This window comes from Heloderma suspectum, chromosome 2 (genome assembly GCF_057233095.1).
Source record: "Heloderma suspectum isolate Gila_16-S chromosome 2, 16-S_ref, whole genome shotgun sequence".
Taxonomy (NCBI): Eukaryota; Metazoa; Chordata; class Lepidosauria; order Squamata; family Helodermatidae; genus Heloderma; species Heloderma suspectum.
In genome coordinates, this window is record NC_139459.1 from 14245499 (window position 1) to 14271752 (window position 26254).

A 26254-nucleotide genomic window follows, 5' to 3' on the forward strand; every position below is an offset into this window, starting at 1 on the left:
GGATTCTTTAGAATCCAGCCCCCTGGAATCTGTGGCAGAGCAGCCTCCCCCCCACCTGCCACCCCGCAGAATGCCCCCGGGATGGAGCTTACCTGGTGGCGGATGCGGCGGCTGTTCTGGCGGTGGCGGCTCCAGTGGCGGATGTGGCAGTGGCAGCAGCTCCGGCTGGTCTCCCGGCCGGCTGCTGTTGGGCTGCTGCAGCCGCAAATGACAGCCGTCATAGCAGCCGCCATTTGCATGCTTGCAGTCGGCCATGATAGGCTACATAAGTATTTACGTAGCCTATCATGGCAAAGAGCAGGGATGCAAATGGCAACCGCTATGCCATTTGCACCCCTGCTCTTTGCCATAATAGGCTACGTATTTATGTAGCCTATCACGGTAAAGGCGGCCACGCAAATGGCATAGCTGCCACCATTTGCGTAGCTGCCTTTACCGTGATAGGCTACGTAAATACTTACTTGGCCTATCACAGCAAAGATCAGGGGTGCAAATGGCATAGCAGCCACCATTTGTGTCCCTGCTCTTTGCCGTGATAGGCTATGTAAATACTTACGTAGCCTATCATGGCCGACTGCAAGCACGCAAATGGTGGCCGCTACGATGGCTGCCATTTGTGGCCGCAGCAGCCCAGTCGCAGACAGAACTCTGGCTGTGGCCGGCCCTGGCCGGTGGCTCTGTGGAGCCGCGGTGGAGCGGAGCTGGCCGGGGAGGATTCCGGGGGGAGGGATGGAGCACCTCCCCCCCCCACCGCCGATGCCCTGGAACGGACGGGTGAGTAGGATTCATACATCCCTAAGCACAAACCTCCAGTGGAGGCTGGTGGCTTTGATTTCAGTGAGGCTGTGAATCTGTTCTGGGTTTCAGTCAGAAGCAGCCAGAAGTCTAGAGGAGCTATCCAAGGTGCTGAATCCTAACCCAAAATAAGTCCAGTAACTTGGATAGCTCCTTTAGAGTTCTGGATAGCTCCTTTAGAGTCACCAGCCTCCACTGCAAACCTCACCTCCCTATCCGCTGAGATCAGGTGAAGGGAATGTCAAGAGGGGAGATTAAAGCCCCCCCCCACACACACACACCTCAGCAATCCCAGCTGAGATCATTGTTTAGTGGCAGGGAAATGGAGGTGTTGGCTGCATCAAGATTGCTGGGGAGGAGGTCAAATCCTGTACCCTCTTCCCATCCAGTGATACCAATCAAGATTTATGTCCCAGCACCATGTATAACTGAGCCAGAACATTGGTCATTTCTCCTGCTGCCCAGCTGGTCAGCTGATCAGCAGGGAAAAGTGAGTGGGACACCCTGGAGCTTACGGGGGCTGCACAGCAAGCAGGTGAAGGCCATATGTGGCCCACAAGTTGCCCACCTTTGTATTAAAGGTGAAAGGCACAAATCTAGCCTTTCCCCAACCTGGTGCCCTCTCAATGTGTTGGTCTATAACTCCCATCATCCCCATCCCCAATGACCATGAAGGCTGTTGTATGGGAAGGCTGTGTCAGTCGATACTGTTATGCTCTCCTCACTTCCCTGAGCAGTGAGGAGTTTCGAGAGTGGGGGGCATGGGAGAGGCAGATTACCCAGGTTTGGTTCCCTTCAGAATGTGAGATAACTTGAGAGAGCTATGGCCTTCCTTTAATATTTGGATTTCTTTGTAAATCTAGAAGTTGAGCATAGGTGCAGCTGAATACTCCATCAGAGAGCCATTGCATTGCCCTACATCAGACCCCCACCCTACGGGCTGCCCCAGAGAATCCTTTCCAGAGTTCAAAGCTAAGCTCTCCCCCTCTCTGTTGGAGTCTCACTCTGATGCAAATGGTTGTTTCTTTGACAGACCTGGGTTGTATCATCCTTAACTGGGAGGGGCAGGAAGTCTTGTCCCTATGCCAATGGTTTCCCCCATCCAGAACTCTCAAGGACATCATTCCCTCTATATCCGATGTTTAGGTGTGAGTGCCATTGCTTATGCAGTCAAAACAGCCTCACCCAACCAAAGGGGGAGGTACCAGCAGGCCAGGGGAGCCCTAAAATTTGCAAAAGTACAGGAAATATTAGAATATTTCAATATTAGAATATTTAGAACACACACCCCACCACCACGAAAGGGTGGGTGGGGGAAACCCAAACAGCCCAAACTGAGCATGCTCAGTAGCCAGTGCTGGCAGAAAACCTGGTGGGAGGGAGAGAGATTGCGGAGGAGAACCAGGCTGACTGACTGGAACAAGGACCAGAGCACTTCAGATCGCAGCAGGTCCCACTTGTTCCGCTACTTCTAGGGATGGATGAGAATTTCATCTCAGTCTGCAAATCATCAAAACTTGCCTGGTTCATAACCCCAAATGCAAATGCGAACAGGAGTTCATTTTTTGGAAAAGGTCTGCACATTCCCAAGCTTGTGATCACATCCAAAAAAATTATTTTTTAAAATGTGCATTTTAAAATGTGCATTTTTCAAGAGATATGCATTGTCATCTTTTAGTCAATGGGGGAAAGTGAGCACTTTCTAAAAATGTGCATCAAAATGCACACTTTTTCCATTTGAAGAAAACGAAAAAGATGTCACAGACAAAAATAGGAGTGAGAGGAGATGAGCTATGAAGTGGTGTTTAGGGAATGTCGGCCAGCTTGAGCATCCCCGGTTCCCCCATTCCTAGCCATTCTGGGTCATTTACCCAGCAATCTTCCTAAGGAAAGGAGGGGACAGCTGGTGGAGGCTGGTGGCTCTGATGTTGATGTGGTGGTGAATGCACTCCGCGTTTCGGTCAGAACCAGTCAGAACTCTAAAGGAGCTATCCAAGGTGCTCTGGTCTGGAATTCTGAGAGTTGTAACTTAAAACATCTGGAGGGTGACCAGCTGGGAAAAGTGGCCCCAGTGGGACACATTATCCCCAGAGAAGATGGGGAATATCTCACAAGAGCCACACAGGGCTCTTTCAGCTGCTTTAAAAAAGGTAAAGGTGTCCCCAACCAGTTGTGTCTGACTCTAGGGTGTGGTGCTCATCCCCGTTTCTGAGCCGAAGAGCCAGAGCTGTCCGAAGGCGCTTCCGTGGTCATGTGGCCGGCATGACTGAACACCGAGGTGCACGGAACGCTGTTACCTTTCCCGCTGAGGTGGTACCTATTTATCTACTTGCAATTTCTTGCTTTCGAACTGCTAGGTTGGCAGAAGCTGGGACTGAAGACAGGAGCTCACTCCGTCACGCAGCACTCAGGTCTCGAACTGCTGTCCTCCTGCTGACCTTCCAGTCTGCAGTTCAGTGTCTTAACCACTAAGCCACCGCGGCCCATTCAGCTGCTTTAACTCACAGTGAAGTTGTGAAGCTAAAATTCTACTTACATAGGAATACAGGAAGCTGCCTGATAGTTAACGATGATGCAGATGCCCGACTGGGTCCAGGAGTCTGTCAGGCTCCCCCCTGCCCTTGCCCCCAGGCTGTGCCCACCGAACGTCGGGCTTCACTCGCTCTGCTTGCACCATCCTGGGCATTCCCTGCACTCACCTGGACCCATCCGAGAGTTCCTGCCATTTTGCCGAGCTTATATTTACGGAAACAAAGAGGTAATTTAAAATGCGACTCAAGCTGGGAAAGGCTGATTGACGCAATATTAGTGGTATAAATGGCCCATTTATGCCTCTAATATCATGTATATCAAGTTTTCCTGGCCTGAATTTGCGCATATTTAAATATGTGCATTTTTAATTACCCCCTTTCCCCCCAGTAAAATACCCTTGGCAAAATGGCAGGCCCTCAAGGATGGGATCCAGGGTGAGTGTGGGTGGCTTGGCCAGCTCGTGGGGGCTCAAGCACAGGTCCAGGGGGGCTCAAGCAAGGGCAATGCTTCAGCAGGCACCCAATGATATCTGATGGGGGTGGCTTCCTCCATCCTTACTTATAGTGTGTCAGGCCATGGGTCCATCTAGACCAGAATTGTTGACAGTGACTGACAGTGGCTCTCCAGGGTTTCAGGCAGGGTTCCTTCCTAGCCCTACTTGGAGATGCTGGGGTTCAAACCTTCCTGTTCATAACATCTCAATGTGAAGGTGGGATGCAGATGTGAGAAACCAATTAAAGGAAAGCATTTAATCTTGGCATACATCATTGGGGTTATACTGGCAGAACCATGCCTGCAGTTTCAACTGCTCCAGTTGCACCCATTTAATCCTTTCTACATTCTGCCATTCACTCAAGAGTGAATGGCATTCATAAATGGCAAAGTCACTGCAGCAAATGAGTTCTCCATGCCTGACCAGCTGACGGCTCCCCAGCTCTCCATTTTCCTTTGCCAAGAATGCGTTCATTTTAGAGAAATATATGTAAATCCTTCCACTGGAAAAGTTCCATGGGAATCTTATTACGCTTGCAGCATTCGTTGTTGTAGCAATGGGAAAGGGTCTCTGGAGGGGAAAAGTCAAAAGTTTAATGCAGCAGAAAGAAGAAGGGAATGGAGACAGTTTTGTATGACTTGCTCAAGCAAGGTTCTGCTCTTGATCTCTGCAAGAATCCTGATCCTTGCTCTGAATGGACTTTATATCACACCTTAAGTAAGGAGCTTTTGTAGGGAGGCCTGTTTGGGGTCTCGGGTACCTACATTCAGTGCAGCCAAGACCCTTGAGTCCCGTAGCATCCTGGAGGGAATCCTTGTGTCACTCGGGCAGCTGCCAGCATTCCAGTGCCCCAACAGAGTCTCTGCTGCTGATGCCAACTCCCCTTGTTGAAACCACCATTTTTCCAGCACTGCAATGAGTGTTGGGTTTCCGGGAGCCACCATTGAAATGGCCTGTGGTGGCTGCAACATACCATCGCTCCATGGCATTGTGGGACACTTAAACAGCCACTCCATCAGAGTGCTGTTGCTACTCACTGCTGCTGGTCTGATGCCACATTGCTCCTGGGAGAGGCTCCACCAGCAGGTCCTTAGCAGAATCCTCCACAGACCAAATCGTGCAAGGAGCCAGCCTTGCAAAATTACTGCAATCTACACATCTGAGGGTGCAACAATGGCTCAGAAGAACATACAAAGCTGTCTTGTAGTGAGTCATTGATCCACTGAGGGCACAATCCTATGGCTGCTAGACAGGGGCTAGATGGCCATAGGACTTTTCGTTCTATGGGAACCGAGCTCAGAGCCAGTGCTCTGAGGCTGGTTCCCAGAAAAATGCCTCCCTGCTCCCTCCCCTGCTGCCTTGTAGATAGCGCTGTTTGTCCCCAGCTCCGCGCTTGTAAGAGCAGCATGGAGTGGGGGGAAAGGGGGAATTCCTTGGGGCGGAGCAGGCAGAAGCACTATTATGATGCTTCCTATGCACCATCTGGCCTCCCTCTACTGCTCCGAGGTACCCCAGTTGGACAGCCGAAATCGGCCATCTAGCTGCAAACACAGGGTGGCCAGAGTGTGGCAATGATCCCCTCTGTGCTCTGCCCACCTGTCAGGATTGATTCTGAGCGTAGGGAGATAGTTAGTAGCTCAAACTCAGAAGAGGAACAGCCAGAACCAGGGAATGCATTTTCCCAAGCCAGTTCAGATATGGGTAGGCATGCTTCTCAGGTTACTAAAGCCCAGATGACCCGGCCTGAAGCCCCCCCCCCTTGCCCCCTTCTGTGAGAAGCTGGGAGAAGGAGGAGGAGGAGAGCGGGGGCTGTGACCTAAGAGATGCTAGACTGCGGCGCAGAGCTAAGAGGGAAACGTCAGGGGCAGAGCTCAGACGGTCAACCCGATTAGTGATGCGTGAGAGGCGAGGGAGGGAGGCATCACTGGGAGGGCAGGACATCCCTCCCTAAGTTAGTCCAGCCAGCAAGCCTCACTTCAAACTGCAGGCAATGGTGTTCCCATCTGAATCCCCTGGAGGCGTTCCTTTGTAGCCTGAGAGTCTTTGAGGATTTGCATCTGTAATGAACCCGTTGATAACGAATTAAAGGCATGAGACCGAAGCCTCTCTATTTGTGTGTGTGAGTGCATCAGGAAAAAGGGGAGCAAGAGAAATGTGACACAACCCTGCACTGGATAGTTGGTCGCCTCCGAGTTCAGAGGCAGTTGACTATCCCCAGAGGTGCCCTTAGGCCAGTACTGTATACTAGCCTTCCCCAACCTGGTGCCCTCCAGATGTGTTGGACTGAAACTCCCAGAATTCCCAGCCAGCATGGCCATTGGTGATGCTGGCTGGGGATGATGGCCGTTGCAGACCAACACTTGTAGAGAGCACCAGCAAGGCTGGTGAACAAGCAGGTTGCAATGGCGAAGTGGAGGACCAACTCCAGGGGGCTCTTGTCCATGTGCCTCTGCTGGGGTGTGGGTCCTTGGCAGCTGCCCAGCCACGTCTACCCTTGACACCAGCCCTGCCGGTCCTCTCTAGAAGTGTTGGACTGCAACATCCATAGAATTATGGGAGTTGTAGTCCAATGCCTCTGATGGGCACCAAGTTGCGGAAGGCTACCATATACCCTAACAACTCTCCAAAGACTCAGGGAGAAGGGTCTTTCCCTCTGTTGAGATTGTTTTAAAAATGTATTGATAAAAGGTGTTCCATTGACACTTCACAACAGTGGAAGCTGGTGGCTCTGATTTCAGTGGGGCTGTGCATCCATTCTGGGTTTTAGTCAGAACCAGCCAGAAGTCTAAAGGAGCTATCCAAGGTGCTCATTCCATTCTGGGGATAAGGCTCAGCACTTTGAATAGCTCATTTAGTGTTCTGGCTAGTTGTGACTAAACACAGAATAGATTTACTGCCCTATTGAAATTGGAGCCACCAGCCTCCACTGCTTAACCATCAACAAGGCTTAACAGCAGCCATGTTTAAAAGAAAAGGGGGTAAATCCTGACGTTAAAAATACAATAACAATAATGAAGACCTGGATGACATCTGTGACCAAAGCACAGGAAATGAAGATGAACTATTAAGATGAACACTATGAAAAAGCCACACTTAAGCAGACAGCCCGGGGGACTGAATTTGGGGACTTTTGCATCCAAAGCATGTACTCTACCATTAACCTACAGCACATGATGTACTTGGGGCTAGGATGCTGGAGAAATCCACAATGGATTCCAATGAGTTTGGATTTCTATTAATCCAACCTGCCAATTCCACAGCAGACCAGCATTTTCTGAGCCATGAGGATTCCACACAGTTCCACTAATGCGAATTAGTGGAAGTAGAACAAAATCCTGGTAAAAAAAATCCAATTCTGTCAATGAGTGGATGACAGAATGAAAGTCACCTGCCAATCCGCGATACCCATTGATTTAACAAAATCAATGGGGCATCAATTGACAAAATGGGGAATCCACAAAATCAATGGGGTATCAATGGGTTACACCAGCTTTCCTCAACCTGGTGCCCTTCAGATGTTTTGGACCACAAATCCCAGCACTTCTGACTATTGGCTACACATGGCTGGGGCTTCTGGGAGTTGAAGTCGAAATAGTCTGGAGGGCACCAAGTTGGGGAAGACTGAGTTATTCAGTTGGATCTCACTTCTAGAGACTTCTCTGTTAACTTAACTGCAGGCAGCCAACCCTAGGTCAGCACATTTAGAACTCTGGATCGAGTGACCAGCTCATCAGTAGGAATTCGTTTATGCTACCTATAATAAAATAAAACAACTGTTTCACAGACAACTTTATTAGTGTTTAAGACCTAGCATACAATCTGGCAAAGTTAAAATGGCCCCATAGCACACATTAATCAGGAAAAAGCATCTTTTACTTTCCATGTACATTTTTTTTAAAGTTTTACAAAATAGTAAACCAAATAACACTCATTGTTAAAAACACTGAAATATAGAGAATTTTCTCAGTACTTGTCTTGAAATTTTAAGCAGGCTCTCACAGTTAAATTTCTATAAAGACAGCAGGTGATGTGAATTTAAACCTATTTGGGGGTTGGTCAGGGAAGTTTTACAAAAAAAGGGGGGGCAGAGGAAAAGTTTTGAATGAAGTGAAGAATGAAGATTTTGCTAGATGGACACATATTTCTTGTGAAACATTACATTGCCAAAATTCCATATCAGAAACCCGTTGAAATGAAAAGAAGTGGATCAGTTTAGATTTACATTGTCACCCCAAATTGGTATGATTTGAAATTTAATTTGGGATGGGAAAGAAAGGGAATAGATTGGAAATCCCACCAGCAGCCCAGGCATAAACACGTTGGACAACTGGACATTTCAGTTCCTCGGAAACAGCTCTCTCCATGTTAGCCCATCACCTCTATTGCTGTCCAGCCACTTCCCACAGGGGAAGTTTGTGGTGACACCTGTAGCAGAGTTGGTGATCTCAACCCGCTCTACCAGCCAGCCGGAAGATAACCCTCTGTTGTCGTGCTCAATCCGAACTTTCTTCAGCTCTCCGAGTTCAAGGATTTCCAGGTAAAACCGATTCATTTTACTACGTTCAAAGAGGTTGCGGAACTTCTGCTTGAGAGCCCGTTTGCCCGAATCCCCATTCACTCCAAAGATGGTGATGAGGACATTGGCATCTGTGCCAGCTCCCTTCTCAAACCCTGTTACGACAATCACCTCGTATTTGACTGGCACCAGACTCCGAGCTTTGCTGGCAAAGCTCTCAATCACCTTGGCACACTCGAAGACTTTGTAGTCCCCCCGCTTTCCACGCAATGGGATTTTTGCATTGCACCTGAAGAAATATCTGCCAGGGGAACAGAACACAACTTTGAATTTGAGTTTACCGTTACAACCAAATATTTTGCTTTAGAGAGCTTATTTTTCTCAGGAAAGACAAGGCATACTTTTCTCTAACAAGTATTACGTCAGCTTTGCTAAACCCTGTCTGATTGCATGTTTTGTTAGCCTTCTTTCGCTTAAATTCCTTTGGCTGGCAAAGTTCCAGACCATGCTAGGCAGAGAAACCAAATTAATTGGTTGTGTAGTCTCTCCCCCTCTGCCCTGAATAGTTGCAGTTTCGGTCCACTCCATCCATCCCACCCCAATCTCAGAATCAGCCTACAAAACCAAACACACCCAGACTGCTACATGACATTCACTGGAAAACAGGTGCCATATTTTGTGGTGGGTCTATGGATTCATAGAATCATAGGGTGGAAGGGGCCTACAAGACCATCGAGTCCAACCCCCTGCTCAATGCATGAAGCATTGTTGTTGTTATTTGGATAAGGATACAAATTTATTCTTTCAAACAATAAATCTCCTTGGCACAGCTTTAAAACATCCTGACTTAAATTCCACGTTGTATGATCAAGCTTATCCCCAAACCCATGGCAGGATGAGTTGCGTGATGGGTTGATTCAAGGGAATATATCTTCACATGGGAATGGGGAAGTGTGACGGTCGGCAGCCCAAAATACATTTGCTCAAATTAGATATTTTGTGCTTTGTCAGTAAATAGCGATGTGTGTAATTCCAGGCCCAGTACCTATGCAGTCATTCCCAAACCGTGAGGTGGGGCATGCTAGAGGGACTGCAAGAGATTTGTGACTGCTTCCATGGGAAATTAATTTAACCATTAATGGATCCTGTGAGCCCAAATGGACTCACTTAAAGTTTTCTTTGACAATGGGTAGTACAGAAATGTAATAAAGACAGAGAGACAGAAAGAGGGCGGCTGTTCAGTTGATCTCTGTGCATTTCATTGCTCCAGCTACCACCAAGCTAAAATTTATTATTATTTTATGTATTCCTCGTCCTTTCCACCCAGAAAATGGCACTCAAGGTGGATGGAAACCTAGTAATGTTTTACGTGTGCGTGTGTGTGTTGTCTTATGAGGAAAGCTGGTGGAGGCAGAACTTTCTGTTTTTCTGTCTTATAGATTTGCCATGGTCAAAAGCAGCAACAGAGCTCCTACTGATGGCCCAGGAGTCACCACCACCACCATCCCCCACACACAGTGCCCTCATTGGAACAGTGCTATATCATGGCTTAGCACTGTTCCAAGGGCATTGTGGGGAGGGATGGCAGCCTCCACTGGCAGCACTTCAAGCTCATCTTTGCTTCCTTCCAGTCAGCTTTCAGGGGGGAGTGTGGTGATGGGAGTAGTTCTGCCCCATCTCTGCATCAGATATGATTGAGAACCACTCCTAATGCTGCGGCTCTACAGAATGACCAGCCTTCAGAAGAGGCATGCCCAGAACAATATCTCACACAGAAACACAGAGGATGTGGTTTAATCTTCCTTTAAAAAGAGAAAAAAGACTGCTATTTACCAGTCAATGTCACTATGCACTAATCAAATACAGTGGGTTGGATCTAATGTTGTCCATCCATCAGTGGAACAGGAATCGCTGGCAGAATGGAATTCGCCTTCCTCTTGCAGCCCCTGCCCTCCCCAAGTCTGCCCTGAAGAATTTGGGGTCCATTTACAGCTGATTTGGGGGGTGCATGGGGGCTGCAGGGGGAGAAGAGCAACTGGACATCCTGTTGCATGAGCAGAAGTCCATTCGTGTGACATTGGATTTAACCAAAAGGAAAAAAAAATACAAAACAATTGTACAGCATCTTGGAATGTGTTGTTCCAAAATGCCACAAACAGAATAAATGTTCTCCTAAATCCCTCAGAACTGATCTCTCCTTACTTCCTAAAAAATAGATGATCACAAACATGACTGCAATGTGCTAAATTTTCAAATACTATTCTGAAATAGGGCAGGAACATGATCTCTTCTCCAATAGCTTGCTATACAAATCCTGGCAGCGGTCAACAGATTAATTACTAATTCTAAGCCAGACTTTAATACGTACTTTAGAGAACATCATAAGATAACCTTAGGGTCTGTTGGCAAAGAATAACCTGTACTTTCTTCACTTATTTCATTCATCTTTCCCCAGAATTGGTTAATAACGGGGCATGCCCCCCAAATGTGAAAGAAATCAGTGGGTGCTTTTTCTAAAGGCACATAATTCTCACTCTTACACAGACTCTAAAAATAAATATTTTGGCACACAGGAACGAAGTCTTTGCCTCTCAGTTCTGGAAACATTGCTCTGCACTGAGCAGAAATGAAGAGGTCAGCTGGGGGAGCCGTCATGGGGAAAAATTCTTCTTTCCCTTCCTATCCAAGGCCGCAAGTCAGGTCTGATTGGCAATATGGTGGTAAATGTAGCTAGGTCAACAAGAGTTTCCTCTATTTTTTGGCCTGTTGAGTCAGTGTTGTGTCTCATCACTTCTTGGCTCAGTTCTGGACTTAGAACAGTGGTGGTCAGCCATTTTGGCAAATGGGCCACCAGTTCTGTTCCAAGTATGAGACAGAACCACACAAGTGTACCTGACAGCACATGCGCAGCGCCATTGGTCCTAGGAGATGTTTTGGACTGTAGTCTGGACCAACATGACTTGTGACTCACCAAGCCAAACATCTATGGTGGCCCACAATGGACTCAATATATCTCCTGATTCTGTTGCTGGTTGGCAGCCGCAAAAGTCGCAAAAGCCATGTGGCTGTGTCACAAGACTGGAAGGGGGGATAACTTTCCTCCTGGTGGACCCCTTCTTTATGTGGGTTCCCCAAGAAAAGAATCATAGAATCATAGACTCATAGGGTTGGAAGGGGCCTACAAGACCATTGAGTCCAACCCCCTGCTCAGTGCTGGAAGCCTGATTCCCAGGTGGTCTCCCATCCAAGTACTAACCAGGGCTGACCCAGCTTAGCTTCTGAGATCACATGAGATCAGGCGCATCCAGCTCTCTGATAGGCTGCCACCAGTCAGGATGAGCCTTCTGACACACCTTAGGCTGTCCAGCTGCTTGGGCAGTTTCTGAGCCCTATCATCAAGGACCCCTCCCTTCAGCCCAGATGCAGGAAGGAAAGAAAAAGAATGGTGCTTTGGACTTTCCTTCCAAAGCCCAGAAACAGAGAGCTTTCCAAAACCCTTTAAATCTTAAAACACAGGCACATGTGCCATCAAGTCCAGCACACCATCTCTGCCATTCAGGCAGTCTTCACGACAAGCCGCCTACTTGTTGCGAAGTTCCATCTCTGTAACGACAATCTCCTCAACATGCCAGCAGACATCTGCTTTTACGCTCGATTTCTTTCCATCTTTCGAACAGTGACCAACACAGATGGCTGCGATATCACCAACGTTCTTGGAAGAAAACTGGAATACATCTGTTGCTCCTCTGTAAGACAACCCCCCCAAACAGCTTTCATTAATATTGCGCAGGCTTACAGTCACTAACGATGAGAGGACACAGGTTAATTTGTACAAGGTTGTAAAATACAGTAAAAAAAAAAAAAAAAGCAGCTTGATTATCCTGCAAATTATTTCGCACACAAGGAGATTATATATAGAATCTGCTGAAGACATTTTTAAAATTTAAACAAGCTCTTCCTGAATGACCAGACAGAGTTTTATTGGTATAACCTGATTTTAAAGGTTATTTATTTATTTATTATATCCCACTTTTTTTCCTCTTGCAAGGAACCCAAGGCAGCTTACATGATCCTCCTCCACTCCATTTTATCCTCACAGCAACAACCCTGTAAGGTAGATTGGGCTGAGAGTCTGTGATGGGGCCCAAAGTCACCCAGTGAGCTTCCATGGCCAAGTGGGGACTAGAACCTGGATCTCCTGACTTCCAGTCCAACACTCTCACCACTACACCATACTGGAAAGTTATTATTTTGTATTTTGATTGTGTTGTCTATATTATAAATGTATGTATATCAATCTTCAGTGGTATGTTCCAATATGGGGGTGTTCCAATAAGTTGAATGTTACAACAAGAATGTTCCACAACGTTCCCTTTTCCACAAATAAAGATGATTTGTTTCATTCCAAATGCAGCTAATGACCAATTTCCACAATGCATTCTCTGCCTTTTCTATTCATACTTATTTTTACTTCTACCTCTTTTACTTTTTAAAATCTATAAACATGGCCACTCAATTAGGCAAGTGAAATCTCTCAACATCCACTCCCCCGTCTGTAATATGGGGATACCGGAAGGTCAGCAGGACAGCAGTTCGAGACCCGAGTGCTGCGTGACAGAGTGAGCTCCCGTCTTCAGTCCTAACTCCTGCCAACGTAGCAGTTTGAAAGCAAGAAATTGCAAGTAGATAAATAGGCACCGCTTCAGCGGGAAAGGTAACAGCGTTCCGTGCACCTCGGTGTTCAGTCATGCCGGCCACATGACCACGGAAGCGTCTTCGGACAGCGCTGGCTCTTCGGCTTAGAAACGGGGATGAGCACCGCACCCTAGAGTCGGACACGACTGGTTGGGGACACCTTTACCTTTACCTTTATAGTGGCTTACCTTACAGGGTTGCTGTATGGATCACAGAAATAATATATGCGTTTTGAACACTTAGAGAAGTGCATTAATGGATTAATTAACAGATGAAACCTGCATAAATTTGCATATGAGAAACAAAACAAAACAAAAACATTTCTAAACAAAAAAGCCTCATTATTTGGTTTCATAGAGAATAAATGTCTGCGTCTCAGAAGAGACAATTCCTGTTGTCTCAGACAGGAAGATGCATCTTGTAAGATGGTGATCTACAATTTTTATAAGTACTTCTAATAAAAATGATTTAAAAATATGATCTGTTGACTGAGCAATTCATTGGGAACACCTTTTTATTTTTAACTGAAATGTTTCTAATTGATTAATCTAGCAGATTAATTCACTAAAACAGGGCTGGGCAACTTGTGGCCCTTCAGATATTTTGGGCTACAGCTCCCAGCATCCTTCATCATTAGCTATGCTGGCTATGGCGGGAGTTGTAGGCCAAAACATCTGGAGGAGCACAAGTTGTCCACCCCTGGACCAAGGATTGCAACATATATATGATATCTTTATCTCACCTACCTTAAAAACCTCCTCTTTTTGGAGGAATTCTCCAGCAGGAACTCTTTGGAACGTCCCTTCTTCCCCTCGAAAATAAGCAAGACATTTTCCTTGGTTTCTGCATCTTCTCTATCACTGGTGATGGTCACAATCTCATAAGCTTGAAAGTCAAAAGATAGCAGACACTAAAGCTGGGTGGCAGAGAGAGGAAATGAAGCCCCCAAACCTTTTCTGTTCCATAGCTGACATTTCCAGTAGTAGATGATTCCTGCTTGATTTGCTATTAAAACTGGAGTAATTATATGGTAGTGCATGATGGGTTGGATCCAGACTTAGTCTTACTTAGAGTAGGCCCATTGAAATCAATGGGGCAAGTTAGTCATGACTAAGTCCCATTCACTTCAAAGGGGCTACTTTAAGTATGGCTAAGACTGGATCCAGCCCAATGTGTGTTGTGTGTATACATACACACACACACACACACACAGAGCAGACCGGACAACTTTTAAAAATCCCAAAGAAGTGAAGATCTGAGCTCTTTAACATCTCCTGGAGTTAACATCTGTAGCCCCCACCTAATCCATGATAAAGATGACAGTGATTATAATATTGACATTCAGATAATATTTTTAGGGTGCAACCCTATGCATGTTTGGACAGGAAAAAAGTCCTACACTCCCAGCATTCCCCAGCCAGCCATGCTGGGAGTTGTAGGACTTTTTTTCTGTCTAAACATGAAGAGCATTGGGCCTATAATACATTGACATAAAGATACTTCTTTGTGATTAGCATGATGAACTCTTATGGGTCAATCCACACATTATTTTTCTTAGGTGTATAATCAAGATGTCTTTAAATGTAAACTTGAAAAAGTAAACTGTCTGTAAATAACAAATGGGGGCAAACCTATGTTAGTGTACATGCATACCATATGCATATGCGTACCATATGCATGCACACACTAGAGAGTCCAGATAACCTATGGTTTTCTGCTGCACAGTTGCTGCTGTGTAATGTCTAAATCATTCCTGGAGGAGAAGGATATCAATGGCTGCTAGTCCTGATGGCTATATGCTACCTCCAGTATCAGAGGCAGTATGCCTATGTTCACCCATTGCTGGGGAACATGGGTGGGAGGGTGCTGTTGCACTCATGCCCTGCTTGTGAGTTCCTGGTCGACAGCTGGTTGGCCACTCTGTGAACAGAATGCTGGACTGGATGGACCCTTGGTCTGATCCAGCAGGGCTCTTCTGATGTTCTTAAGCCCCAGTTTCAAGGCCTAAGCAGACATTACTTTAAATGTGTGTCTAGCAGTTATGTCTTTTTTTCAATTTTTACTGTAGAGTAGGGGGCCCAATCCAGATCTTAAAAGCCTTCCCCTACTCCCCACTCTAGGAACCTGATCCAGATTGGGGGGCCCATGCCTACTGTAGTGTAATAATAATAATAATAATAATTTAAAAAGGCATAGCTGCTAGACACACATTTAAAGTATTGTCTGTTTTGGCCCATAGATATTTGGTCCAACTAGCTTAATACTGTCTATTCTGACAAGTGGGGTGGGGTGGGGTGCACTCACTGGAACAGGATCTTCTGCCTCGAATAAGCATCTGAATGCCTGTTCTATCCTAGGGATGTCAGAGAATTCCGCCATGGATCTCGGTGAGGCCGAATGCCAGTGTATTCGGCCCCCCGAAATCTGTGGCGGAATGGCCTGCCCCCCCGCCCCCCCGCGGATCCCCCCCCGGGACGAGACTTACCTGGGGCGGATGTTCCAGGTGGCGGCCAAAAATAAGGAATGCAAATGGCGGCGGCTGTAGCCGCCGCCATTTGCGTACGCAGTTTTTTGGGTTTTTTTTTTTTACCCAGAGCCCTCCGCGCCCGGAAATCCAGCTGCGGACGGCTCTGGCCTGGGCCTGGCTGGCTGCTCCGCGGAGCTGCTGCGGAGCACAGCTGGCCGTGGAGGATTCCGGGGGGGAGGAACAGATCGCCTCCCCCCCCTGTCAAGGATTCCGGGGGGAGGGACAGAACGCCTCCCCCCCCCCCACAATCAACATAATACGTGGAAAGGTAAGTGACTTTCATACATCCCTATTCTATCCTGGGTTCATAGTAAGCCAGAAATAAGCATCACCATTTTAAAATTAAGAATCACTACACAGGTCTGACTGATTCCTTTCATGAGCTCTTGTAAAATTTCTACAGTTGCCTTTCCTATGCTTTGTTTTGTTTTACAGCCATTAAGATATGAGCCCTCTTTGGATGTAGGCTCCCACCTGATCAGGACCCCCAATGGTGCAGGGGTCCCAGTCCCATGGAAGTCTATGTGTGAGCAGTTATTCAAGCATAGGCTTCTTCTTTAAGATGTTTGCAGTGGAGGCTGGTGGCTCCAATGTCAGGTGGATCCACTCTGAGTTTCAGTCAGAGCCAGTCAGAACTCTAAAGGAGCTATCCAGGGTGCTGAACATATAGGGCTCAGCACCTTGGCTAGCTCCTTTAGAGTTCTGACTAGTTCTGAAAGAAACCCAGAGTGGATTCACAGCTCCACTGACATCGGAGCCACCAGCCTCCACTGGATGTCTGCATCAATACACGGACATCCAGAGAGCGGCATGAGTGGCAGGTCCAGTGCTGGGTGGCAGTGGTGTGGCCCCATTGCCCGCTTCTCTGCATGTCACTTCTCCACATGGAGAATGCTGCAAGAGGCCCAGCATGACTTTTAAGAAGGTGGTGCGGGGCACTGCTAGGCACATAAGGGATTCAGGGCCCAGGCCCATAAGACACAAAACTGCATCACATCTGCATATGCTAATTAATATATGCATATGTACATTCAGAAATAATGACTAGGACTTATTTGATTTAAATTTCACAGGAGGCAAGGGCAGTCGATTTCACAGGAGACAAGGGCAGTCAATTTCTCATCCAGATCATCTCACATTCTTCAGTTACTTTGCACCCTGACCTAGATCATCCCAAACTCATGGAAAAAGAGTTTATTTCTAAGCTTATTTAATTGCCATGCTGGGGAAGATTAGGGGTGGGGGGTTGCAGTGTGTGGAAAGGGAAGAAACTAGTATTTTCCTCCCCAGCTGTAATCCCCCTTGAAAATTGCCTCCTGCGTGTCAAGAAAGCTGAGAAAAAGAACTTCCATTGGCACCAATGGAGACTCAGAGCTTTTCTACACACAGCATTTATTGTGCACTCATGATTCCTTACTCAAAGCTCTTTAGATGACATCATGATCCTCCAGCTTCCCTTCTCTTTTTTCAGAGCACTCTCCTGATGGGTTTTAAGAACGGGGAAAATGGGGTATTATCTAAGAACGGGGGAAATGGTGCTTTTTCTCCTTGTGTATTTGAGCTATTCCGCTATAGCACAGCTCTTCCTAGAGGTTACATAGCGGAAAAGCAGGAAAGGGAAAGCTCTTTGCGTAGAGCTTGGCTCTCAATGCTGAGACGAAACCAAAAGTAGCTACAGTGATTAACAGCCTCCTGTAGAAAAGCCCTCAGAGCTCTGTAGAATAGATCCAGGGCCTGGGAAATAGATTTGGAGGCCTATGGGCCAAGGCTTAGAAATGCCCCTGAAAATGGCTATCAAGAGCAAGATCGGGGGGGGGGGGTTGGTTTTTTAAAGTGCTGAATAAATACAGATCGTCGATGATGGAGAGTCCCATCTCCCTCCCTCCTCAGCCAAGCCCTGCCATCAGACCTACAGGTACGCTCCTTCAGTTCCAGGATGTCATTATTGGCACAAGCCAGTTCTCGTATGAGCTGCCCATCGTCTTCGCTCTTTGACAGCCAGCGGTCACACTGGAAGCGGAACATCTTGTCTATGATGGAGTCTTCCACGTCAATGTATTCCAGGTGCCAGCCAGGGGCGATTCCTGCGGGAAAGGAAGCATCTTATTGCTTGGGAAGAAGAAACAGTCAGGTTGCTGCTACCTACAGGTAACTGTCACTGACAACAGCAATAAAGAGGATGCAGCTGTCCCTCTGAGGGGATTGCAACCTATGGGTTGACTCAGAAATTCCTGCTCTCAGGGCTGGCCTCACCACAGAGACGAACGACACCCACGCCTAGGGTGCATGGTTGTGACAAGCGGGGAGCTACTTCAGTATGTAAATATTTTAGAAGGAAAGCCAGCGCCTGTAGTTTTGGAAGAGGTGCACAGAAGCAGCTTAGCATCTTGTCAGCTGGGCAACATTTCCTCCATTCTAGGGGACGTGATCAGGATTCTAGGTTTGTTCACACCACATTTCTGTGTTTGGTGAACATGCTTCACACCTCGGATAGCTCCTTTAGAGTTCTGACTGGTTCTGACTGAAACCCAGAGCAGATTCATCACCCCACTGACATCGGAGCTGCCAGCCTCCACTGGGAGGAGGGGAAGAGAAGGACGGTGCTGGCTGGCTCCCCAATCTTCTTCAGCCAAAGATCCAAAGAGAGCACACCCATGTGCACAACCGTATGTGCACAGGCTTTCTTTCTGTGATCAGGGACCCTACCTTTTTGTAGGGTTCCAGATCACAAGAAGAACGTCTACTTTCATCCCACTGCATGTGCATAGGGTCTGTCCTGAGCTTCTGATGGTTGTGTGAAGGTAAGGAGCAGAGACAGCAGTCACAATTCTGATCTCTCTTTCCCTCTCTCCAAACACGCATATGGGCTTTCTTCACATGGAGCTTTTATCCTGTGATTCAGATGGCTCCCTCGTGGAAGTTTGCAGGCTCTTTACATGACGCCATGAACCTCCAAGGCATCTCCTGCATGAAATGCCCTTTGTTCCATTTTTAAATAGATCGCCGATAATGAGCTATCAAATTACCCCGTTGTGTTCTGCTTGAGCTTCCTCCGTGAAAAGAGGAAAAGCGGCAAGAAGAGGAGTGAGATCAAAGAAAGATAATGGAAGACTCAGATACGGGGAGAAGGAGGGGGAAGGGGGTGGGGAAAAAGGAAGCACGTTAAAAAGGGAGTTGTTGAGATCCTGCATTTAAAACGGAAGCAGAAAGCCCCGTTTTAAATGCAGGATTTTAGGCTGGTTTAGAGATGCCCTCAGTGAATGAGTGAAAAGTACTCCAGCTGTAAATGAAAAACAAATGGTCAAAATGAAAATCAGGGAGTAACTATAGCTCATGGGTAGAGCGCATGGATTGCATGCCGAAGGTCCCAGGTTCAACCCACAACATCTCCAAGTAAGGCTGGCATGGACTCCACCCTGAAACTCTCGAGAGCTGCTGCCAGGCAGTGTATACAATACTGGGCTAAATAGACCACTGGATGGGCCAAGGGTCTGGCTCAGTATAAGGTAGTTTCCTGTGTTCCTGTTTAAATTAGCCCTTTACTCAGAGCCATGAGGACAGGAGCCTTTTATTTTTAGGGGAAGACCATAGCTCTTTGGAAGAGTGCATGCTTTGCATGCTAAAAGTCCCCAGGCTCAGTCTTTGGCTTCCCTAGTTAGGGCTGGGAAAGGACTCCCGTCTGAAACCTTGTGGAGCTGCTGCTGCTAGTCAGTGTCGACAATACTGAGCTAGGTGGGCCAATGGTCTGCCTCAGTAGAAGGCATCTTCTGATGTTCCGAAGTTCCCTGGTTCATTCCCTGGCCTCTCAGCCAAGATATGAAAGACAGCTTTCTCTCCCTGAGACCCTGGGGAGACACTGCCTGTCAGAGCAAGCAATCCTGGGTTAGACGGACAGAAGAGCTTGGCCTGGTGTAAAGGAGCATCTCTGCCCACTTGTGATGATTTAATGTGCGATGGTTAGTGTACTCAGCATATGATAAGACATGGGTGTGACAGGGGAGGAATCAAGAACATTTAATTTGCTGGGGAGTCGGCAGCGGGGAGGGGAGAGTATCAGGCCATCCCTGCCTGTGCTTGTCCAATCCTCTCTTCGCACACTTCTCCCAACATGTGGAAATGTCAGGAGGTATCGGCTTTCTTTAGCCAAGTGGAAACCAGGAAACAAACACAAGCTAAGCAGGGTCAGCCCTGGTTAGTACTTGGATGGGAGAGCACATGGGAATCAGGCTTCCTGCACTGAGCAGGGGGTTGGACTCGATGGTCTTGTAGGGCCCTTCCAACCCTATGATTCTATGACTTCTATTCTATGACCCCGCTGTCTCGATTACATACCTGCCATGTCTTATCACTTAACTGCAACATGAAAAAGTGGGGAGGGGAAAGAGATCCAGCACACAGCCGCCTTTCTGGCCTATCCTTAATTAAGCCTGGAGCTCTGGAAGGCGGCCATTAGGGGATTACCCCAGACGGCCATTTGTGTGTGCTGGAAGACCCCAGGCTGAGAAGCAAACCCCTCACAAATGCTCGACCTCCCAGAGCCCACTTGAATGGCTTGGATTTGAAGGCGACGGACTGCAGCATTTCTTTTGCAGTGCAAGGAGGAGTGGCCGGAGACTGAGGTGGGAGCCGACGAGGGCCTGATGCCTGAAGGCGAGCCAGCAGTCCCAGCCTGGAACATGCTGTTGGACTAATCACAGCTAGGCCAGGGATGGAACCAGGAGGGAGCGGGTCCTTGGATCAGGAAGAAAAGCAAAACTGGCAGCAGAGGCCAATGGCTGTGCTGCCTTGCCACGGCATCTGTGTGCACTCCAGGACTTGAATTACAAGTGGACAGCCCTGTATCTTTGGGGATGGCCCTCTAGTTACTGTTTTCAGCAGGCTACAAGGAAGCTGTGACTCCCCCCCCCACCTCTCTTTCAGGGTCTCTTGGGGGTAGGGTGGCCAAGTGTCTCATTTTACATAGGACAGTCCTCTATTGGAAGGGCTGCCCAGTCCAATTCCAGTTTAAAGATAAAGAACCATCAGAACTGTTGCCCATCAACAGTTAACACCAGGACACCAGGCTGAACTGGCAGGCACACAGGTCACCCAGACATAGTCTTCCACACTCTGGTGGGGTGTAGCATATTTCTATTTACATTATCATAACTATTTCTAAATTTGAATCCATACATATAAATTAGCACATGCAAATGTTATGCAAATCACGCCCTAGGGATGTATGTGAATTTAATCTCTGCTCGCAAAACATACAAACATGCCCTGTTCCAACCCCGAATGTGATCGTGAGGATGTGTCCGCAAAAACAAAAAGTTTGCAAATTGCCAGACGTGTGCTCGTGTTCAATTTCAGCCACTTTCTCAGTTCGATTTTGCATAATTTTCCTAATTTGCCCAAATTTCCCCTTGTAGACTGAAAGTCTCACTTTAGTCTGTGGAGGAAAGTTGCACAAATTAGGACATTGGTGCAAATTTCACATTCAACTGGTGCTTGATTTGCACAATTTTCCCATTCGTGCAGCGCTCACAGACACAAACAGCAATGGGGTGCAAGATGAGGGACGAGGCAACATTTGGAGAATCCCAGCGATCTTGAACATTGTTCGTTCATAGAATCATAGAATAGTAGGGTTGGAAAGGCCATCGAGTCCAACCCCCTGCTCAAGGCAGGAATCCAAGTCAAAGCATCCCTGACAAGTGGCTGTCCAGCTTCATCTTGAAAGCCTCCAGTGTGGGAGAGCCCACCACCTCCCTAGGTCATTGGTTCCATTGTCGTATTGCTCTAACAGTCAGGACGTTTCTCCTGATGTTCAGCCAGAATCTGGCTTCCTGTAACTTGAGCCCATTGTTCCATGTCCTGCACTCTGGGATGATTGAGAAGAGATGCTTGCCTTCCTTTCTGTCACAACCTTTCAAGGGCTTGAAAAGCGCTATCATACCTCCCCTCAGTCTTCTCTTCTCAAGACTAAACATGCCCAGTTCTTTCAGTCTCTCCTCATAGGGCTTTGTTTCCAGTCCCCTGATCAACTTTGTTGCCCTCCTCTGAACCCTCTCCAGTTTGTCTGCATCCTTCTTAAAGTGTGGTGCCCAGAACTGGACACAGTACTCCAGATGAGGCCTAACCAGTGCTGAGTAGAGGGGAACTAGTATTTCCCAGGATTTGGAAGCTATGCTTCTATTAATGCAGCCCAAAATAGCATTTGCCTTTTTTTGCAGCCACATCACATTGTTGGCTCATATTCAGCTTGTGATCGACAACAATTCCAAGATCTTTCTCGCTTCTAGTGTTGTTGAGCCAAGTATCCCCCATCTTGTAACTGAGCATTTTGGTTTCTTTTTCAGTGGGAAAATATTTGGTGGAACAGCCTCACTAAGTGCACCTTAAGTTTGCTTCCTATAGAGCTAGAGTAAAGTCCAGGGCCTAAAGAACCCCGGCTTCACGGTAGGGATGTCAGAGAATTCTGGGACGGATCTTGGTGAGGCCGAATGCCAGCACATTCGGCCCCCTGAAATCCATCGCGGAACGAAGCCCCCGCCCCCCCCACGAAAGGCGCACAGGACAAAGTGCCCGCCACCCCAACACCATGAAAGGTGCGCGAAACAGAGCACTTACCTGCTCCCATCCGCGCTGCTTTGCAAATGGCGGCCGTCCTGCGGCCGCCATTCGCTTCCTCCTCTTCAAGCTGTGATAGGCTACATAAATACTTACGTAGCCTATCATGGCTAATGCAGGGATGCCATTTGCCAGATCTGTTGGGTTTTTTTTTCCCCTGCCGTGAAATTTTTCCCCCTGCCGTGATAGGCTACGTAAATACTTACATAGCCAATCACGGCAGGGGGAAAAAAAACTCAGCGTATGCAAATGACAGTAGCTTTTTCCCCCTGCCATGATAGGCTACGTAAATATTTACGTAGCCTATCATGGCTCAATACAGGGACGCAAATGGCAAATGACAGTTGCCATTTGCATCCCTGCAGTGCTGCCCAGTGGCCGGATGTCCAACATTGGTGCCTCCACCGCTGCCGCCCTCACCATTGTTGTCCTCGCTGCCCTCACCATCTGCGTCCTCACTGCTGCTAACTGCTGAATCTAAAACTTCTGGGGGGCACCAGGCTGGGGAAGGCTGTGCTAGTCTATATGTATAGATGCAAATTTAGAAAGAGTTAGTATAATGCAGTACATCTCATGATAGTGTGGAGGACTGTGACCTGGTGTGGCCGGGCAGGATTCTGGGGGGAGGGACGGAGCGCCTCCCCCCCACTGCGGATGCCCCTCAGCAGAGCAAGGTAAGAGATTCGTACATCCCTACTTCACGGTGAGCACATCCTTGAACCCTGATGTAGTATTTGTGATTGGTCCATTCCTTGAACCAGTCCTGGATTTCTGAATGCGCTGGATTAAGCACAGATGATCCACCCCAGGATTTATACTAGACTAGCAAGGCAGGGCCAGGTCGTCCTGTAGCTGTCTGCAGGAAGGAACGCTCAAATAAACTCATCTCCCAAGATCTGTGTGGAACCAGATTCTTACTTCCAAGGCTGTCGGGCCTCTGGACACAACACCCAGCAGAGGAATGAGCAGGGTGGGGGAAGTCCAATTTAAATGAACTCCAGCAGGTCTAGAACAGTAGGATATGAAAGCAAAGAACCAGTGATTTAAAATTCCCTTCTGGGATTAATAAGAAGATAAGAGCAAAAGAACATAAGAACATAAGAGCCATGCTGGATCAAACCAAGGGTCCATCTAGTCCAGCATTCTGTTCACACAGTGGCCGACCAGCTGTCGACCAGGAACCCACAAGCCAGGCATGAGTGCAACAGCATTCTCCCGCCCTTGTTCCCCAGCAACTGGTGTACATAGGCTCAGTGCCTCTGGCACTGGAGGCAGCATATAGCCATCAGGACTAGCGGCCATTAATGGAGGGCAGGAGGTGAGTTTTTAGCCCATGGCAAGATCAGACCCTGTGAATGCGAGCTCTGCTGTCAGAGTGCGGGGACAGACCAATGCAGAGACTTTGGTGCTCAGCAGTAGTTTGAGGAGTGAAAAGAATAATCCACAGTCATCTACCTGCTGTATCAGCTGATAACCTCAGTGGTGCAGCTAGGGCTGGAACTTGGGGCCAAAATCCAGGACCCCTCAGCCCCGAGGCCCCCAAATAATCACCCAGAGAGAGCCAGGTGATGGTGACAATGGCAAAGAAGCCCTGCATCAGCACCTGGGCTGGCACGTGTACGCCGAAACTCACTGGGACTAAGGTTGATCTCCGAATCATCCTATATTTCCTCCTAATTAAAGACACACACACATTATATTCAGCCTCCTGGGCACCTACATGGTCACAGATGCTCGTTGTTGTTGTTATTATTAATAATATTAATAAGTTTTAAAATATAGTATCCTTTTCTGCAACAAAATGGTGCTCGTTCCCAAGTCAGTGTGTTTAGCATCAGGGATACAGAAGCACGCCCCATTTTATTCCTGTAGTCATTAAGGTTGCAATGATTGATCATGTGAAACTGCACATGCCCGGAGTATTTCTTTATTTTATCAGGGCTGGCAAACTGCTTTTTCTTCTTCTTTCTCTAACATATCAGGAGTGCAGAAGCAAGTATAAGCATGGGATGGCATGGGTGGGGGTCGGGTGAAAGGGGAGAAATGTTGGTTGTGTGTTTCACAACTGAAGTAATACACATGGATGGTGAAAGCGGGCCCCTCGTAAGGCCCAGATAAACCATGTGTTCACACATCTTTTTAAAAAAAATATGTATTTCAGTACTATGATTTTGTTATTTAGAAAATAGCGGGTTCATGAAAAATTGGGTAAAAACATAAGAAAGGGACATGAACCAGAAACAGACAGGTTTGTCCATCCTCAGTTCCTGTAAATTCATGCTTCTTATCCTTTCTCTGACTGAGGCCTCATTTACACAAGAAAGATTCAGAGGTTAGTCATCTCAGGATTGTTATGGAACAAGGAATTCCAGGGTGTCTAAGGCTGGAACTAGATGCTATAGCAGCCTCAGGGCTGGTGCCCAAAGCAATAGCCAAGTATATCTTTCTCCTCCCTCCCCTTTAACATCTAGGGACATTAAACATGTAATCAGCAGAGGCTGGTGGCTCCGATGTCAGTGGTAGCCTTTTCCTTTGTCCAATCCCCTTTTAAAAGCCATCGAAACTGGTGGCCAAAATCCAGGACCCCTCAGCCCCGAGGGGCTTCTTCATCCTGCAGTAGCAAATTCCATAGTTTCACTGGGTGCTGTGTGAAGAAGCCCTTCCTTTAATCTCTCCTGAATCTCCTAACAATCAGCTTCATGGGATGACCCCACTGGGTTCTAGTGTTATGAGAGAGGGAGAAAAATGTCTCCCTATCCATTTTCTCCAGACCATGCATAATTTTGTATACCTGTATCATGCCTTCCCTTACTGGACTTTGCTCTAGGCTAAGCAGTCCCTTTCCTCAAAGGGGACTCGCTCCAGTCCCTTGATCATTGTAGTTGCTCTCTTCTGCATGTGGACAGGCAAGCTCAGAGATTAAACACAGGATGCTCAGCATGAAAGGCATTTGCTCTACCTCTCTGCTATGGCCCAAATAAGACGTACTTCAGAGAAAATATGTTTAAGATAGATTAATGTGAAATACCATTATTTCTCTTTCAGAAATCTAACATGTTGGGGAAAAACCCCCTCAACCCTCCAAAAGCTCTTTGCCCCATTTGCCCACCCCCCCACGCTTCCCTGCAATTTTTTTCAGCTTCCCCCATGATTATATATATTTTTGTGGTGCTGCCAATGCTTAAATGCAGACGTGTTTCTTTTTTAAAAAGAAAGAAAAGAAAAGAAAATATGGCCTCTTTGATGCCCCAAGCCTTAAAATGAATCATGTATGTCCCATTACCTTTGTTGTCATGCCAGATGCGCACCTTGCAGAGGTTCCCAAGACTGAGCACATCAGAGAAATAGAAAACATCCAAACGGTTTCTTTCAAACTTGTTGGACCTGTTTGATTCCTTCAGAGCCAAAGTCCCGGTGTCCCCGTTCTCCCCAAAGATGGCAATGAATACATTGGCATCTGTTCCAGCCCCTGCAGGGAGACAGCAAAAGAACAGAGCATCATGGGACATTCAAATGGAGTGGGGAAAATGCACAGGAACATGGGAAACCACCTTATTGGTCCATCTCACTCAATATTGTTTGACACTGACTGGCAGCGACTCCCCAGTGTTTCAGGCAGAGGCCTTTCCCAACCTGTCAGGAGCTGCCAGGGACTGAACCTGGACCTTTTGCATGCAAAGCAGGGGCTCTACCACTTAAAAAAAGCCCTGTGCATTGCAGTTTCCCAGAACTGTTTCCCTGGCTACTTTAGGATGCACAGCAAAATAATTAAGTTGCCCAGAAAAACAACAGCAGAACTGCCCAGGTTATTTCTAGACTGGAGTGGAGTGATTTCACCCAGCATTGGGTGGCCAGGTGTCCTACTTTACGGAGGACAGTCCTCTATTTGAAGATGCTTTCTATTTGACGGGCCTCCCAGACCAAGTCTGGTTTAAACCTGAAGAAGTGAAAGAAGGGAGAGCAACGGAGGCCTTGAAGTTGCCCATCAAGAATTTGCACCTGGACATCAGACTGAGCAAGGCACACAGGTCATATGGCCACAGTATATTGTATTTCTATTTAAATTACGGTTATTATCTCTAAA

At 47.4% G+C, this 26254-nt stretch overlaps 1 protein-coding gene across 1 annotated transcript in view; it reads right to left on the bottom strand.

The window, feature by feature from the left end:
* Positions 1–7599: 7599 nt before the first annotated feature.
* Positions 7600–26254, bottom strand: part of LOXHD1 (lipoxygenase homology PLAT domains 1) — a 260472-nt gene continuing 241817 nt past the window's right edge. The window contains exons 38-42 of the mRNA XM_084829637.1: positions 25454–25639; positions 17472–17642; positions 13778–13916; positions 11921–12082; positions 7600–8637 (exon numbers count right to left, since the gene is read on the bottom strand). Of these exons, the coding sequence (XP_084685763.1) occupies positions 8157–8637; positions 11921–12082; positions 13778–13916; positions 17472–17642; positions 25454–25639 (1139 nt within the window). The 3' untranslated portion in view covers positions 7600–8156. The remainder of the gene's footprint in view (positions 8638–11920; positions 12083–13777; positions 13917–17471; positions 17643–25453; positions 25640–26254) is intronic.